The sequence below is a fragment of the Panicum virgatum genome, chromosome 9K, assembly GCF_016808335.1.
Source record: "Panicum virgatum strain AP13 chromosome 9K, P.virgatum_v5, whole genome shotgun sequence".
In the NCBI taxonomy this organism is placed as follows: Eukaryota; Viridiplantae; Streptophyta; class Magnoliopsida; order Poales; family Poaceae; genus Panicum; species Panicum virgatum.
The window spans coordinates 17,467,080-17,483,832 of record NC_053144.1 but is presented as its reverse complement, the minus strand read 5'-3'; the positions used below and the strand labels follow the sequence as shown (position 1 = coordinate 17,483,832).

Below are 16,753 nucleotides of genomic sequence, written 5' to 3'. Positions count from 1 at the left end.
ATCATTTTCCAAAAAAATTGAAAAATAAATCTCTGATGCCTATATCCAGCAGCCCCCGAGCCTTAAATCAAAATCACTTTTGCTGCGAGTAGCCCTCGAGCGTAGATTTGGAATTAAGGATTTAAGTCGTGGCATCAGATTTTATCCTTCAAATTATTTGCAGGATTCATTAGATCCGGAATCCGAAAAGACCTCTTTTTCGGGTAAAATCCCAGAAAAATGATACAATTGGATCCGCCACACTGATTGCACCCGAAATAATTTCAGGAATAAAACCCGGGATGCACGGCTCTTTATTCAGTGCTCACATGGAGAATCTGCATTATTGCAGCTTTGACTGCGTCCGTGAATGCTGCCATGAATGTGTCCGTGAAACGTGCACTGTTGATTTACGGGTTCTCCTTTAGCAAGTCTCCTTGTAGCTATAAAAGGCAGGTGAGAGGCTTTTGCCAGAAGCAACAAAGTGTAGCAACCATGACTTTTCCTTGGTGTTCTTGTTCTCGCCCTCCTGAATTTTGTGTAGTCCTTTCCAGCAAGAGATGCTAGAAGAGAACTTGCGAATGACAAGAGAAGTCCCTTCTACCTCATCCTGCATCCCTAGTGCTCTCATCCTTGCATATTCCAATGAGACAGGGTTTCAGAGGATGAGTGACATCACATTGTGTCCTATTTTGGGGGTGTCATGTTTCTAGGTGCCCAAGAACTGCATCTCTGGTGGGAGACTTAATCTTGTCACAACGTATTCTGGGAGAACGAGAAATTTCTTCACCAGATGTTACTTGAGGACTTGCTAGGTGATTACTGTAATCTGCCTCCAAACTCTTGAAACTTTCCTCCCAGAGTACGAGTATCATTATTTCCTTAGTGGAAATAACAAGTTTGTACTTTGTCAAGGCCTCAGACCGATCTAGTCTGCAGTAGGAGTCGACTAGAAGCTCCAAGAGATCCAGGTGATGGGCATGCAGGTCCGAGTCATTGTAAAGTTTAGTTAGGAAAAAGTACTCGAGTTGTAATGTCGAGTAGTTGTACTGTGTCGAGTACTTATCTTTGTTTTGGAATGTAATCCAAATTAAGGAAAAGAGTGTCAAGTAGTCGACTAGGGATGTGAGTGTTTTCTTTTCCAGAATGTAATCTCAGAAAGGGAATGTCTCTTTTAAATCCCATTTTTTCCGCGATTTGCAATGGACTGTTGGCCTATTGGGTGTTCTTACCATGTTGCTACCGTTATTATAAAATGAAACGGTGACTTAGGTTTTACCCGATCGGCTGCTGTCAGACCCGGGCCCACGGGACTGTGCACACCGCATAGATATGAGGAAGATTCCGGATATCCATAAGAAAGGAAGAAACCGGACTCCAACTAGAACTCCTCTGTAATCCTCCTAGGAGTCTACTTTGTAATCCTCCAAGGATTCATACCTTGTAAACCGACTAAAATTTTACCTCCTGGACTATATAAAGGAGGGCGGGGTACCTAGATCGGTATGAACCAGCGCAGGGCGCAATATATCAAACCACCACACATGACATAGGGTATTACGCTATTCCGGCGGCCCGAACCTGTCTAAATTTGTGTCTTGTGTCCTTGCGTTTACCTTCAAGTTCCAGATTCGGCGATCTGCTCCCAACAATCTCCTACCTTAGGTCATTTCAAGGTAGATGAGCGATAAAAATACCGACAGTTGGTGCCCACCGTGGGGCCCATCGTCGCGATCATTGGGAGAATTTGAAGGCATCACCGTCAAAATCAATCTACTCGTCAAGAAGCAAGTAAAACATCCAGCGAGAATATAGGCTGCCGGACGTCCGACCGTCGTGCAGCTCCGTTTGTAGACGGTCTGGCATGACCAACCGGTCTGACTGGTAGGTCCGACCGGTCTGACCGGTCTAGGAGGAGTTCGGGTACAATTAGAGTTCTTAATAGATTTAGATCTGTAAACAGGATTTCTTGCGGGGTAAGTCTTCCCCACCCTATAAATATAAAGGGTCACGGCCGATTGAAAGAAGAACTCAATCGAACCAATCAAATACATTTATCCTTATCGTTTTTACCTTTCTTTCTCGTTATCCTACTTTTCCAACCTCGACATGCTATTCTTCTCTCGTCTCCATGGCGTTTGAGGACGCCCTAGCTGGCCTGCCGAGCCTAGGGCAACCCTACGTGCGCTTGCCCCGACGGGGTCCCTTCTGGGCGAGCGTTCGTCGGATCGTCGCCGTTGTGCACGACGACCGGTCTGACCGGTCCCTCTGACTGGTCTGACCGCTCCACGCAGGAGGTGTTGCAACGAGCTCTTTCTCGCGTCGCGCGACCTAGCGCGATCATGTGTTGGCCCGTAAAAAGCGCCAACACCACGTTCTTGCTCGACCGCGTCGGTAGGCGGCCGCTGCTGCTCGGCAGCACGGCAGGCATGGTGCTCTCGCTCCTCGGCCTCCCGACGGGGCTCGCCGTCGTCGGACGCCACCCGGGCACGAGGATCCCGTGGGCCATCGCCCTGTGTGTCGCGTCCAACATGGCGTACGTCGGCTTCTTCTCCATGGGCCTCGGCCCCATCGCGTGGGTTTACAGCTCCGAGATCTTCCCGCAACGGCTGCGAGCCCTCGGCTGCGAGCTCGGCGTGGCCTGCAACCGCTTGGCGAGCGGCGTGGTCACCATGACCTTTCTGTCCTTGTCGACGGCCATCACCACCGGCGGCAGCTTCTTCCTCTACGCTGGCATCACAATGCTCGGTTGGGTGTTTTTGTTCGCCTACCTCCCGGAAACTCGAGGCCGGACGCTGGAGGAGATGGGCACGCTGTTTGGCACCATGGCCAACACGGGCACCGGAGCGGATGGTGTGGACACGCCACTGCCGCCAGATAGTACACAAGACACCAAGGCCTAGTAGAAGGCAAACGTGAAAATGCCGGCAGGCACAAGCTATAGGCTCATGCCACAGAATTATACGTTGAATAATGAACAGGCGAGTTAGACCCCTCGCGTCGTCTCCATCGCGACCGACTTTAGTCCCCTTTCTGTTGGGCGGTCTCTCAGATGCCATGCTGCGGCGGGTCGGCATAGCTACGAGGGGTGGTGCTGTGTGCAATGGCTGCAATGTAACTGGCAAGTATATGCTGTTTTGGTAGTGGCACTAATCAACCATCGATGGCAGTCTTTCATTTTGTGTTATGGTTTTATCTTTGATCGGATTTGTTTGTGAGTTCTCCTACTCCTTTGTTGCATCTTGGTGTACTCTCCTCTCCCTAGTTTTTCCCCAATATGCAATTTTGGCTGCCAAAAGCCCTATCAACAAACCCAATCTCAATAGGGAGTGTCATCGTATAGTTGTAACCTAGATAACGAGCCGAAAGAGGGTCATGGTGATGATACTCCTCTCACATTTCATGAAACTTTTTCTTCTGTCTTTACAATAACTCTGTTATGTTAGCAAATTTAATACTAATAACACTTATATGACACACATTGAGATTGGTCTAGCAAGCAAGGCCTCCAGAGTTTCAAAGCAAAGGTTCATCGATAATGTTGCATAATGATTGAACTCACTTTCGAACCTGATGCGGTCACATGTACATATGGTTTCGCATTTCTGCACGCTCTCTCTCTCTATGTTCGGATCTTTTTCATTAACTAGGCGTATAGCCCGCGCATGGGGATGGGTGCCGACGGCCGGCCTCCAAGGCGAGCGGCGGCGCAGCCGCGGCCCCCAGCCACCACCAGGTGGCGGCGCGAGAGGAGGACCGCCCCGAGCGAGCGGCGGCGCGGCCAGGGGCCCCCAACCACTGGAGCGCGGCGCGGCGACAGCCCCCGCGGCGGCGCGGCCAGGGGCCCGAACCCCCGCGACGGCGGCCAGGGGTCCCCCAACCACCGGAGCGCAGCGCGGCGGCAACCCCCCGGCGGCGGCGGCGGCTTGGCCAGGGGGCCCCGAACCCAAGACGGTGGCGTGGCCATGGGCCCCAAACCCCCGGCGCGCTGGCCCAGCGCGCAGATCCGGCCCAGGGACCGCCGGATGCGGCGAGGGAGAGGCCGGATCCGGCGGTGGGGCGGCATGTCAAGAAGGCCGGCGGGAGGAGAAGCGAAGGAAGGGAGAGGAAAGGAGAGGGAGGGACGAACCGAGCCGGCTTCAGCTCGGCCGTGGGCCGCCGCCGCCGCCCGGATGGTCGCCGGTGACGGCGGCGGCCACCGGAGGCGGCCTATGGCGTGGGTTGGGCGGCGGCGCGTGGAGGCCCCCGTGACGCCTGGGAGAGCGACGCGGGAGCTTAGTCCTCAGATGTGCTTGGGTACATGTGGTCAGGCGGTTCCGGGACAGGGTATTCTACAGGTTCGTGTTCCCTAGCTAGGCTCGCGGATACCATGTGGTACAACTGCGGTGACCTGATCACGCAATGCAACAAGAAAGGCCAAAATCGTTATGGCAAACCCACCCGCTCTGCAGATGGTTTTCTGAAGCGTCACGAGGGCCTCCCGCAACCGGATCCCTCCAGTCGCTGAAGTGGGAGTGCAGCCGAATGGACAGAGCCCTCCTCAGGATGAACAAGAAGTGAGCCAGAACCGAGGAGAAAACCAAGAAATGTCACTGCCACCACCACTACCACCCCTCGGGGTCCTGGCACAAATAATCCACAATCAGACCCTCATCCTTGAAACACTAGCCAATGCTCTTGTCAATAGGCAGCCACGAGGACAAACCATGAATGACAAGCTGACAGCATTCCTGAGGACCAAGCCGCCCACCTATGCTAGATCCAGCAACCCTTTGGATGCAGATGACTGGCTGCGTGTGATCCAGAGGAAGCTTGAGCCATTCGAGTGCCAGGATCGGGATAAAGTTCTGCTGGCAGCACATCAACTCACCGGGTCTGCCTTAGCCTGGTGGGAGAATTACTGCGCTGCTGCCAAAGATGCCTCCACCATCACTTGGAATGAATTCGTGAGGGAATTCCGCCGCTACCATATCCCCTCGGCCACCATGAAGCGCAAGGCGGATGAATTCCGCGCACTTCAGCAAGGGAGTATGTCGGTGGAAGAGTATACCCACCAGTTTATGGAGCTGGCTCGCTATGCACCAGAAGAAGTGAACGACGACGAAAAGAAGCAGGATATGTTCAAGAAGGGACTAAACCCAGAACTCAGAACACTGCTCACCCCTCAGATCTATCCTGATTTCAACACCTTGATGAACAAGGCAATCCTCACAGAGAAGGCCAAGATTGATGAAAGAAAGGATAACAAGCGCAAGTTCCTGGAGAGCAAGTCACGCCAGCAGGATCGTTTCCAGAAGCCCAGAAGTTTCAGCTACAACGCACCAAGGTCCCAAGCCCCAATGCAGTACAGAACTCAGTCTCAAGTGACAGGACCATGGGCCCCTAACACCCAGCTCAGAAGCCAGAACACCATGAGGGCCCCGCAGAGTAATGCAAGCCAGGTCACCACTAGCAACAGCAATGTGAGGGCCTGCTTCAACTGCTGTGAGACGGGACATTTCATCGCCGACTGTCCGTATGCCAAGAACAAGCCCGCTACGTCAGCCTTCTCCAACACGGTGAACGGACCAAAGCCAGTTCTGACGGGTGCCAACCGAGTACCCATCCGCGGCAACAACAACACCAACAACAATAGCCAGCAGACGAGGCAGCCTCAGCAGTCGTATGGACGAGCCCGCGTCAACGACATCGACGCATAGGAAGCTCAAGGAGCTCAGGGCATAGTACTCGGTGAGTACCTAGTCAGCTCAACCCTCGCAACAGTACTGCTTGATTCAGGAGCATCACACTCATTCATATCCTCAAGTTTTGTGGAGAAACATAAAATACCTACAGTACTACTAAAAACACCCCTATTAACCCGGACACCCGGAGGTGACATCAGGTGCCAACTGGGTTGTCTACGGGTAAGGATCAACTTAAGTGGGGTAGAGTTTTTAGCGGACCTAGTAGTACTTAAGTGAGAAGGGATAGACGTAATCCTTGGAATGGATTGGTTAAGCCGACACAATGGCCTCATAGGTTGTACTGATAAGGTGGTACACCTAACAAACTCAGAAGGAGTACGAGTGACCTGTCATACCCGGGAAAGTGGATCGAACCCCATGGTATTTAGCATGGAAGCCAAGACCTTGGAAGAAGTCCCAGTAGTGAATAAGTACCCAGATGTTTTCCCCGAAGAACTTCCCGGTATGCCACCAGATAGAGATGTAGAGTTTGTTATTGACCTTGTCCCTGGAACTGCCCCTATAGCCAAGAGACCTTATAGGATGGCAGCATCCGAGTTGGCAGAGTTAAAGAAACAACTAGAGGAGTTACAACGAATTGGCTTCATCAGGCCAAGCTCGTCTCCTTGGGGAGCCCCGGTTCTATTCGTCAAGAAGAAGGACAGAAGTATGAGGTTGTGTGTTAATTACCGAGCACTTAACGAAGTCACTATCAAGAACAAGTACCCCCTTCCTAGGATCGATGACCTTTTGATCAGTTAAAAGGGGCCAAATACTTCTCCAAGATCGATCTGAGGTCCGGATATTTTCAGCTCAGGATTAGGGAGAGCGATATCCCGAAGACAGCCTTTGTCACCCGATACGGGCAGTTTGAGTTCACAGTGATGTCTTTTGGACTGACAAATGCACCTGCTTATTTCATGAACCTCATGAACAAGGTGTTCATGGACGAGTTAGATAAGTTTGTCGTAGTCTTCATCGACGACATACTTATTTACTCGAAGAGCATTCAGGAGCACGAGCAGCACCTGAGGGTAGTTTTGGAAAAGCTGAGAGTGCATAGGCTATACGCCAAGTTCAGCAAGTGTGAGTTTTTGCTAGAGAAAGTAGCCTTCCTCGGTCATATTCTGACCGCAGAAGGAGTAGCAGTGGATCCCGAGAAGGTCGAAGCAGTCTCCAATTGGCAACCACCGACCAACGTCAGTGAGATCAAAAGTTTCCTTGGATTAGCTGGATATAATCGGAGATTCATTGAAGGATTTTCTAAGATAGCCCGACCCATGATAGAACTGCTCAAGAAGGAGAAGAAATTCACCTGGATAGAGTCATGTGAAAGGAGTTTCCAGGAACTGAAGCAAAGATTGACTACCGCTCCAGTACTGACCCTACCAGATATTCATCGGGATTTTGTCATCTATTGTGATGCGTCCCGACAGGGATTGGGTTGTGTACTGATGCAAGACGGGAAAGTCGTTGCATATGCTTCCCGCCAGCTCAGGTCTCATGAGCAGAACTATCCGACCCACGATTTGGAACTTGCAGCCGTAGTGCACGCTCTTAAAATTTGGAGGCATTATTTGATTGGAAATAAATGTGAAATCTATACCCACCATAAAAGTCTGAAGTATATCTTCCCTCAGCCAGACTTGAACTTGAGACAGAGAAGATGGCTGGAATTAGTCAAAGACTATAATTTGGACATCCATTACCACCCGGGAAAAGCAAACGTAGTAGCCGATGCCCTAAGCCAAAAATCCTATGGACCCAAGGATGACCATCTGTGCGAGGAGATGGCACGATTAAATGTGCACATTGTCCCTCGAGGCTCCAACCAAGTGCTGAATATCCAATCCACACTAGAGGACAGAATCAGAAAGGCACAAAGATTAGACAAGAGGCTGATGGAAATACGGAGGCAGACCGGAGAAAATAAGGCACCAGACTTTAGAGTGGATAATAAGGGGACGTTATGGTATAAAGATAGGATTTGTGTGCCCCAGAAGGGGGACTTCAGGCAGATAATCATGGACGAAGCCCATAACTCGGCCTACTCCATCCACCCAGGATCCACCAAAATGTATATGGACCTAAGATGAAAATATTGGTGGGATGGAATGAAGGCGGACATTGCACGATTTGTCGCCCGTTGTGATACTTGCCAAAGGATCAAAGCCGAACACCAGAAGCCGGCAGGTTTGTTGCAACCCTTACCCATTCCGGTTTGGAAATGGGATGAGATAGGGATGGATTTTGTAGTGGGTTTGCCCAGAACCCAGAAAGGACACGACTCCGTATGGGTAATAGTGGATCGACTTACTAAATCAGCTCACTTCATACCCGTACGGACCAACTATGGCGGAGAGAAGTTGGCCTAGCTCTATGTGGAAAACATAGTAAAGTTGCATGGTGTGCCCAGCCGAATTGTTTCAGATAGGGGGTCCCAGTTCACCTCTAGATTCTGGAAATGCTTGCATAAAGCTATGGGCACCAAGTTAGATTTTAGCTCCGCTTATCACCCGCAGACAGATGGTCAGACCGAAAGGGTAAACCAGATTATGGAAGATATGCTAAGAGCGTGTGTCCTCACCTATGGCAAAGATTCGGAGCAAAGTTTACCCTATGCCGAGTTTTCATACAACAATGGGTACCAAGCAAGTTTAGGGATGTCACCGTTCGAAGCCCTCTATGGAAGGAAGTGCAGAACACCGCTGATGTGGTCAGAGGTTGGAGAACGTGCCCTAGTCGGCCCCGCACTCATAAAGGAAGCAGAAGAAAGAGTTGCCGAGATTAGAGAAAAACTGAAGGCAGCCCAGTCCCGACAGAAGAGTTACGCCGACAAGAAAAGACGGGAAATAAGTTTCAACCCAGGAGATTTCGTGTATCTCAAGGTGTCACCCATTCGAGGAACCCAAAGGTTTCAGGTGCAAGGAAAATTGGCCCCTCGGTACATTGGACCATACCGAGTTCTGAAGAAAGTTGGGGCAGTGGCATACCGCCTAGAGCTACCAGATGAAATGTCGGATATACACCCGGTCTTCCACATCTCGCAGTTGAGAAGGTGTTTGAAGGTTCTCGAGACAGAACACATGCCAATAGAAGCGATAGATCTGCAGCCAGACCTGCGATATCAGGAGATACCGATCAAGATTCTGGACACTGTCACCAGGAGGACAAGAAACTCCGAAGTACGGATTTGCAGAGTCCAGTGGAGCAGACATGGAATAGAAGAAGCGACGTGGGAACGTGAAGATGCTCTGAAGAAAGAATTTCCCCACCTGTTTAGGAGCTAGCCGAATCTCGAGGACGAGATTCATTTTTAAGTGGAATAGGTTTGTAACATCCCAAAAATTTACCGAATTAAATCACGCGTCAAAATATTTCTTTCAAAAATTTTCTTATTGTTGAGCTCAAGTCATTCCTAAACCCCTTTTCCGATCGAGCCTCTAATCCTTCCTTGGCCTAAGTATCACCTAATAATTTTCTTCTCTAATCCATGATCACGCCAACTAGCTTCCTTCTTGCTAGTCCTTCTTCTTCCTGTTGAGCCCAACCGTGCAACACCCACATGCTTGACCCACGCACACGCACCCAGCACGCAGGCAAGCAAACAACTAAAACACGCCAGGCAACGCACCCCTGCAACTCGCACGCCACGCTCTCCGCGGACCCCGCCGCTGCAGCCTCGCCGCACGCGCGACACACCGGTCCCGTGACAGGACCGCACGCTGCACCCGGCACCGCGCCGAGCCGCACGCACGGCCGTGCCAAGCCGCACACGCACAACACCGACGACCTCGGCACAGCACCGCCTGCGAAGGTCGCCACCAGCCCGAAGCGTCGCATCGCCTCGCCATCCGCACGCCAGCACGCCACCACCAATGACGCTCGCACAGCACCGCTTGCCCGAGGCGTCGCGTTGCCTGTGCTCGCCTCGGCACGCTCACAGCGTCAACGTTGCACCTCCCCGGCGACGTGACCACTCCGGCAGTGCCGCCCCACACCATTAACGCCACCGCGAATCGTGCCGCCGCTCTGCGACACCCCGACGAGGCCAAACCGCCATTAATGGCCGCCGAGCTCGGTCACTGGCGCCCCCCTCTCCACCGCCTCTCCCGGCCTATAAAGAGGGCCTCCGCGCAGCTCTCGGCCACCACAACCTTCTCCACCACCGCTCGCCCCTTCTCCACGTCTGCAGCGCCACCGCCACGGCCATAGCCGGCCACCTCCACATGCCACCGTCGCCCGCCCTCCACAGACCACCTCCGCCCGAGGTGAGTAGGGGAATCGGACCCCCTCGGCCTCCTCTCCATTTTCCCCCACTTCCCGACCGCCGCCATGGCCCCAGGGCCACGGGCCCAAGGTCGCCGCCCTCTCCCATGGCCTCCTCTGTTCTGTCCATCGTGAGGAAGAAGAAGGAGGGCAGTTTTGCCCAAAACCCCCTCCCTTCCTTCCTTTTCTTTTAAGAACCCTCCCGGAGCTCTCCTCTGCCTTCACGATCTATTTTCTTGATTGAGTTAATGCTCAAGCAAGTCTGCAGCCCATGTACGCATCTCGTAAGCCCAAAACACCTCTGGTCCATTAGCTTAACTCATGGGACCCAAGGCCGTAAGCTCCTCACGTATAAAACATTTTCATTTTCGAGATTAATTAATTACCCAATCCCATAACTGCAATATCTCATCCGTATCAACTCCGATTCTATCTATTCTTTTTCCTAAATTCCTAAAAACTCATATACTATCCATTGTACCTATTTTCTAGGGCAGCCTTGACACTTCTAGAAATTCTAATCAAAGCCCTATCACTCTCAAAAATATATTTACAAGGTCCCGAGATCCTTGTTTAGCCCCTAAACACCTTTTTAACTTATCATTCCATGCTCCCAAAAATATTCCTCCTACCCCCATATCTTAATTGTTTTCAAATCAAGCTCAACGATAAAACCTTTATTTCTTTTTCTTGATTGTGTGTTTGTTTATGCGTGTCGTAGACCACGGTGTAAACGAAGGGGAGCCCGTTGACGAGCAGTACTGCGAGCCGGTGAACGAGGACCAGTTCCGCGACTCCGAGCCCGAAGGACAGGACCTCCCCGAAGGCTACGAAGACGGCAAGTTCAATCCCATCCTTTGATGCATATTTCTGTCCTAGTTTTTATAAACATAACCCAATGGCCTGTTTTATAAAATTGCATAAGTTTTGCTTGCATGAAAACACGGTTGGATAGCCACCCCTTGATTTGTGATGACCATTCCTTGACCACCTAGATTAATGTCTGATTTTGCTTGGACGTTAATCGATATCAGAACGCTTAGGACTTTACTCATAATACGATTTATTTTATAAAGAAAATGTGTGCGTATGTGGGATGGGATAAATGTGGTGCTTTTGTAAAGAAAGTTTGGACGGGATGGATGGCATTTCTACGGATTTGCCATTTGGTGTGCTCGTGCCAATGTGGCAGGGCAAAGAAGGGAGATATCCATCTTGTCGTGTCTAAGGACCGAGTTGGTGTGTCATCTCACCTAACTCCACTATCGTGCAAATCACTCGACCGTTGAATGGGCAACGGCTTAGCATAAATCCCACTAGTTAATTTGATAGCCATCAGGAGAGCTGATAGCAACGGATGACTAAGGAGAAGGGATAAGCCCCGAGTGACTTATGCCCGGTTATACCTAAGTGAACGGTCGATGACCCCTTGGTGCATCCCGTGATGGCTAGTCAGGTTTAGCTAAGGTGGGTAATGGCTATGTCGGGATCTACACCGACACTTCGGTGCTCGTGTTGTGGTACCCGCTTGTGGGTAAAGTTGCACACCTCTGCAGAGTTAAAAGCTATTCGAATAGCCGTGCCCACGGTACTGGGCGAGTTACGGTGTGGTCACATAACTAGTGTTTTATTGGGATGGGCTGGTGTGAGTTGTTTTGGAATTGTGTCCGGCAGTTGTGCCGTGTGCTACGATGGACAGGAAGTCCGGTAGCAGTTTAAAACTTGAACTTCGTGTTACTCAATACAAAAACTGGTTTCTGAAACATTTTCTGCTAAATAAACCCCTGCATAAAAATTAGCTTTCTGCAAACTAAACCGTAACCTTACCCTTGATTTACCTGTGCATATTATTCTGATATAACCCCCTCCGTGGGTGTGGTTGAACTTGCTGAGTACGTTTGTACTCACCCCATTCTTACTTTTTACAGAGGAAGACCCAGACTTCGTACCAGACGACGCCGAGTAGGGTTATCGTTCTACACCCAACCTTGCCTGTGGAACCGGCCCTGTTCGGGATGTTTTCGCTGACGCAGTACTCTGAGGCCGAGCTAGACACCATGTGGGTTGTGGTCTGGTGTTATGTCGTAGCTTGGTTACTTTTTATTATCATCTGTATCGAGTGTTCTCCTCGGAGGTTTGTATGGTAATGAACCATCTGATGTAATAAATGTGGCATCAGCCTCCTGGGACTAATGTTTGTATCACATTTAAGTTCTCTTTTATGAGGGGACGCTTCAGGTGGTATCAGAGCCATAGGTTGGCCGTAGGACGTGACCCTAGGAGCGAAACCCTGTTTTAAGCCCTTTCACACTAGGATTATTCCTTCCTTAACCTTTTCTCACACAAACACACACCACTGGTTCTTGCCCTGTTCCAGATGGCTGACAATGGATGGATCGGCGGAATCTGTCACGCAGAGCCCGGCCTTCCTAAGTTGTTGATACTCAGCCTGGAACGCATCGGAGTTGTGGACCCACCAGAGTTTCTCTATCGGGAGTGAGACTCCAAGGGCACTCTTCGGTGCGACCTGATGATCTTCGTGGCAAGGAGCACCCGCTACCCAGATGTGGATTCCTGGTTCATCTCCACCACTGGTTTTTGCTTCCCGGACACTTATCGAAAGGCCGCCCGCAAAGTCCTGCGACGTCTACGCACAATCTACAGGCATCACCTTCAGTGGACTCCTATGGGATTTTTCCTGCCGACTGAAGGAAGAGGACGCACATGGATTGCCCGAATGAGAGGACTTGGAAGAGAAGAAGAAGACCTAGAAGACACGGTCTCTCACCTGTCCATCTACCTCACCGGCCTGGATGAACTCTACCGTGAACAAGCGGTGCAACTGAAGCAACAAGTCCACAGAGCAGAAAAGGCAACCCAAGAACTGGACGAACAACGGACAAGAACCGTACACGCCGAATATTCCCTAGCCGCTCTCCAAGTCCAAATGCAAGAAAAAGAGGCGGAACTGGAAGAACAACAGGCAAGAGTCACACGCGCCGAGAATTCCCTAGCCGCCCTCCAAGCCCGTATGCGAGAGTACGAGGCCCGCAGAGGAATAGGTGGATGGATAGAGGAAGAAGAAGAGGAAGAACCCATGGAAACCCATTGGGATGTAGGTACTCAGACAGAAGAAGAAGAACCCGAAGAAACCCACTGGGATAGAGGTACTCAGACCGAAGATGACGCGATGGATCGGTACCTCCCACTGAAGAAGCGCTCCCTTAGGATCGAGGAAGAATCCCCATGATAGGAGTAGCCCCTAAGCTAGAACCTCTGCTCTAATAATCGTGTACCCATGAAGTTGTACCCCACCATGTTGCAATAATAAATATCATCTACCTCCTTTGTGTACATCAAATAGTTGTGCAAGTATTTCACCCTATCTTTGTTTTCAGATGTCTGAGGAAGGATGGACCCAGGGCGACTGTCAAACTGCACCTGGTTTCCCCAGCCTCTTGATCAACGCCCTGGAAAGCCTTGGCGTCACGGAACGCCCAAGGTACTACAGTAGAGAGTACGAGCATCATGACACTCTCCGCTGCAGGGTGATCCTAGTCATCGCCAGAAGTGACCGCTACCCAGACATCCAGTCATGGAGAGTGACCGCTACAGGGTTTAGGCACCAGGACACCTATCCCTTAGCCGTCAGGAAAGCGCTCCGTTACCTGTGCCGGATTTTCGAAAGACACCTCGCCCCTACACCAATGAGGTTCTTTGCACCGGCCATCAGAACTCCAGTTTGGGAAGCTCGAATGAGAAGCCTGGAACGGCGCCGCCATGAAGAAGGCCTCCTGTACCAAGTGGCTACCTACCTAGCCTCCTTGGATCAGCTCTTTGACGAGCAAGCCAACTTGCTGAGGGAGCAGACCCATCGAGCCGAGCAAGCAGAACTCGCGGTAAGACTGCAACAGATCCGAGCAGTCCAAGCCGAGGCAAGAGCCGCAGCTGCGGTCAGCAGTGAAGCAGTTGCTCAGGAGAGCCTCAGGCAAGCTCGGGACCGGTGTATGCAGGAATGGGCTCGAAGTGGAACCCCAGTCCCGGCAATAGGAGAAGACCATGTTCTGCTCGGAACGCCCGTCATAGGATGGAGACCACTCTTTGGAAACCCGCAAGCTCTACCCGAGAACCCTGGGAGGTCTACAGCCACTGCCGCAAGAGAAGCCACTACGCAACCCCGGGAAAACGGAGATCTAGAGGACGGCGAGCAAGGACCGCTCATTCCCCTAGAAGCCGTGAGTTCCCTTCCAAGGGAAGAACCCACTCAAGCCGATGAGTTTGCCTAAAGTGCTAGCGACCGTCGAGGGATGAAGCCGTGTGGTCCGAAGAAGATGTGTGCCCCCTTTCTTTTGATGTTATGTACCCGGACGTGTAGTACGCATTTGGCCTTGCCCGTGTTGTACCCTCCCTTGCAGTAATAAAGTTGTTTGTGCTTGTTGTATGCTTTGTGTGTGTGCTTGTTGATTGTGTGCTTATCGGCAGTAGGTAGATACTGCCTTTTCAAAATATGTATTAAACAACTTAAACATCACCTAATCTTAGTCTCAATCCACTCGATCTTCAGATGGTTTTCCGGAGCGTCACGAGAGCCTCCCGCAACCGGATCCCTCCAGTCGCTGAAGTGGGAGTGCAGCCGAATGGACAGAGTCCTCCTCAGGATGAACAAGAAGTGAGCCAGAACCGAGGAGAAAACCAAGAAATGTCACTGCCACCACCACTACCACCCCTCGGGGTCCTGGCACAAATAATCCACAATCAGACCCTCATCCTTGAAACACTAGCCAATGCTCTTGTCAATAGGCAGCCACGAGGACAAACCATGAATGACAAGCTGACAGCATTCCTGAGGACCAAGCCGCCCACCTATGCTAGATCCAGCAACCCTTTGGATGCAGATGACTGGCTGCGTGTGATCCAGAGGAAGCTTGAGCCATTCGAGTGCCAGGATCGGGATAAAGTTCTGCTGGCAGCACATCAACTCACCGGGTCTGCCTTAGCCTGGTGGGAGAATTACTGCGCTGCTGCCAAAGATGCCTCCACCATCACTTGGAATGAATTCGTGAGGGAATTCCGCCGCTACCATATCCCCTCGGCCACCATGAAGCACAAGGCGGATGAATTCCGCGCACTTCAGCAAGGGAGTATGTCGGTGGAAGAGTATACCCACCAGTTTATGGAGCTGGCTTGCTATGCACCAGAAGAAGTGAACGACGACGAAAAGAAGCAGGATATGTTCAAGAAGGGACTAAACCCAGAACTCAGAACACTGCTCACCCCTCAGATCTATCCTGATTTCAACACCTTGATGAACAAGGCAATCCTCACAGAGAAGGCCAAGATTGATGAAAGAAAGGATAACAAGCGCAAGTTCCTGGAGAGCAAGTCACGCCAGCAGGATCGTTTCCAGAAGCCCAGAAGTTTCAGCTACAACGCACCAAGGTCCCAAGCCCCAATGCAGTACAGAACTCAGTCTCAAGTGACAGGACCATGGGCCCCTAACACCCAGCTCAGAAGCCAGAACACCATGAGGGCCCCGCAGAGTAATGCAAGCCAGGTCACCACTAGCGACAGCAATGTGAGGGCCTGCTTCAACTGCTGTGAGACGGGACATTTCATCGCCGACTGTCCGTATGCCAAGAACAAGCCCGCTACGTCAGCCTTCTCCAACACGGTGAACGGACCAAAGCCAGTTCTGACGGGTGCCAACCGAGTACCCATCCGCGGCAACAACAACACCAACAACAATAGCCAGCAGACGAGGCAGCCTCAGCAGTCGTATGGACGAGCCCGCGTCAACGACATCGACGCATAGGAAGCTCAAGGAGCTCAGGGCATAGTACTCGGTGAGTACCTAGTCAGCTCAACCCTCGCAACAGTACTGTTTGATTCAGGAGCATCACACTCATTCATATCCTCAAGTTTTGTGGAGAAACATAAAATACCTACAGTACTACTAAAAACACCCCTATTAACTCGGACACCCGGAGGTGACATCAGGTGCCAACTGGGTTGTCTACGGGTAAGGATCAACTTAAGTGGGGTAGAGTTTTTAGCGGACCTAGTAGTACTTAAGTCAGAAGGGATAGACGTAATCCTTGGAATGGATTGGTTAAGCCGACACAATGGCCTCATAGGCTGTACTGATAAGGTGGCACACCTAACAAACTCAGAAGGAGTACGAGTGACCTGTCATACCCGGGAAAGTGGATCGAACCCCATGGTATTTAGCATGGAAGTCAAGACCTTGGAAGAAGTCCCCGTAGTGAATGAGTACCCAGATGTTTTCCCCGAAGAACTTCCCGGTATGCCACCAGATAGAGATGTAGAGTTTGTTATTGACCTTGTCCCTGGAACTGCCCCTATAGCCAAGAGACCTTATAGGATGGCAGCATCCGAGTTGGCAGAGTTAAAGAAACAACTAGAGGAGTTACAACGAATTGGCTTCATCAGGCCAAGCTCGTCTCCTTGGGGAGCCCCGGTTCTATTCGTCAAGAAGAAGGACAGAAGTATGAGGTTGTGTGTTAATTACCGAGCACTTAACGAAGTCACTATCAAGAACAAGTACCCCCTTCCTAGGATCGATGACCTTTTGATCAGTTAAAAGGGGCCAAGTACTTCTCCAAGATTGATCTGAGGTCCGGATATTTTCAGCTCAGGATTAGGGAGAGCGATATCCCGAAGACAGCCTTTGTCACCCGATACGGGCAGTTTGAGTTCACAGTGATGTCTTTTGGACTGACAAATGCACCTGCTTATTTCATGAACCTCATGAACAAGGT

At 51.1% G+C, this 16,753-nt stretch overlaps 2 protein-coding genes across 2 annotated transcripts; one reads left to right on the top strand and one right to left on the bottom strand.

The window, feature by feature from the left end:
- The first annotated feature begins 2,408 nt into the window (after positions 1 to 2,408).
- LOC120647774 (putative polyol transporter 1) lies at positions 2,409 to 2,882 on the top strand. The gene has a single exon (XM_039924618.1). It carries the CDS (start codon positions 2,409 to 2,411, stop codon positions 2,880 to 2,882), a length of 474 nt encoding a protein of 157 aa, XP_039780552.1.
- Positions 2,883 to 3,625: 743 nt separating this feature from the next.
- On the bottom strand, positions 3,626 to 4,045 carry LOC120647773. Its single transcript, XM_039924617.1, has one exon. The coding sequence runs from the start codon at positions 4,043 to 4,045 to the stop codon at positions 3,626 to 3,628; it is 420 nt and encodes a 139-aa protein (XP_039780551.1).
- Between the last annotated feature and the right edge of the window lie 12,708 nt (positions 4,046 to 16,753).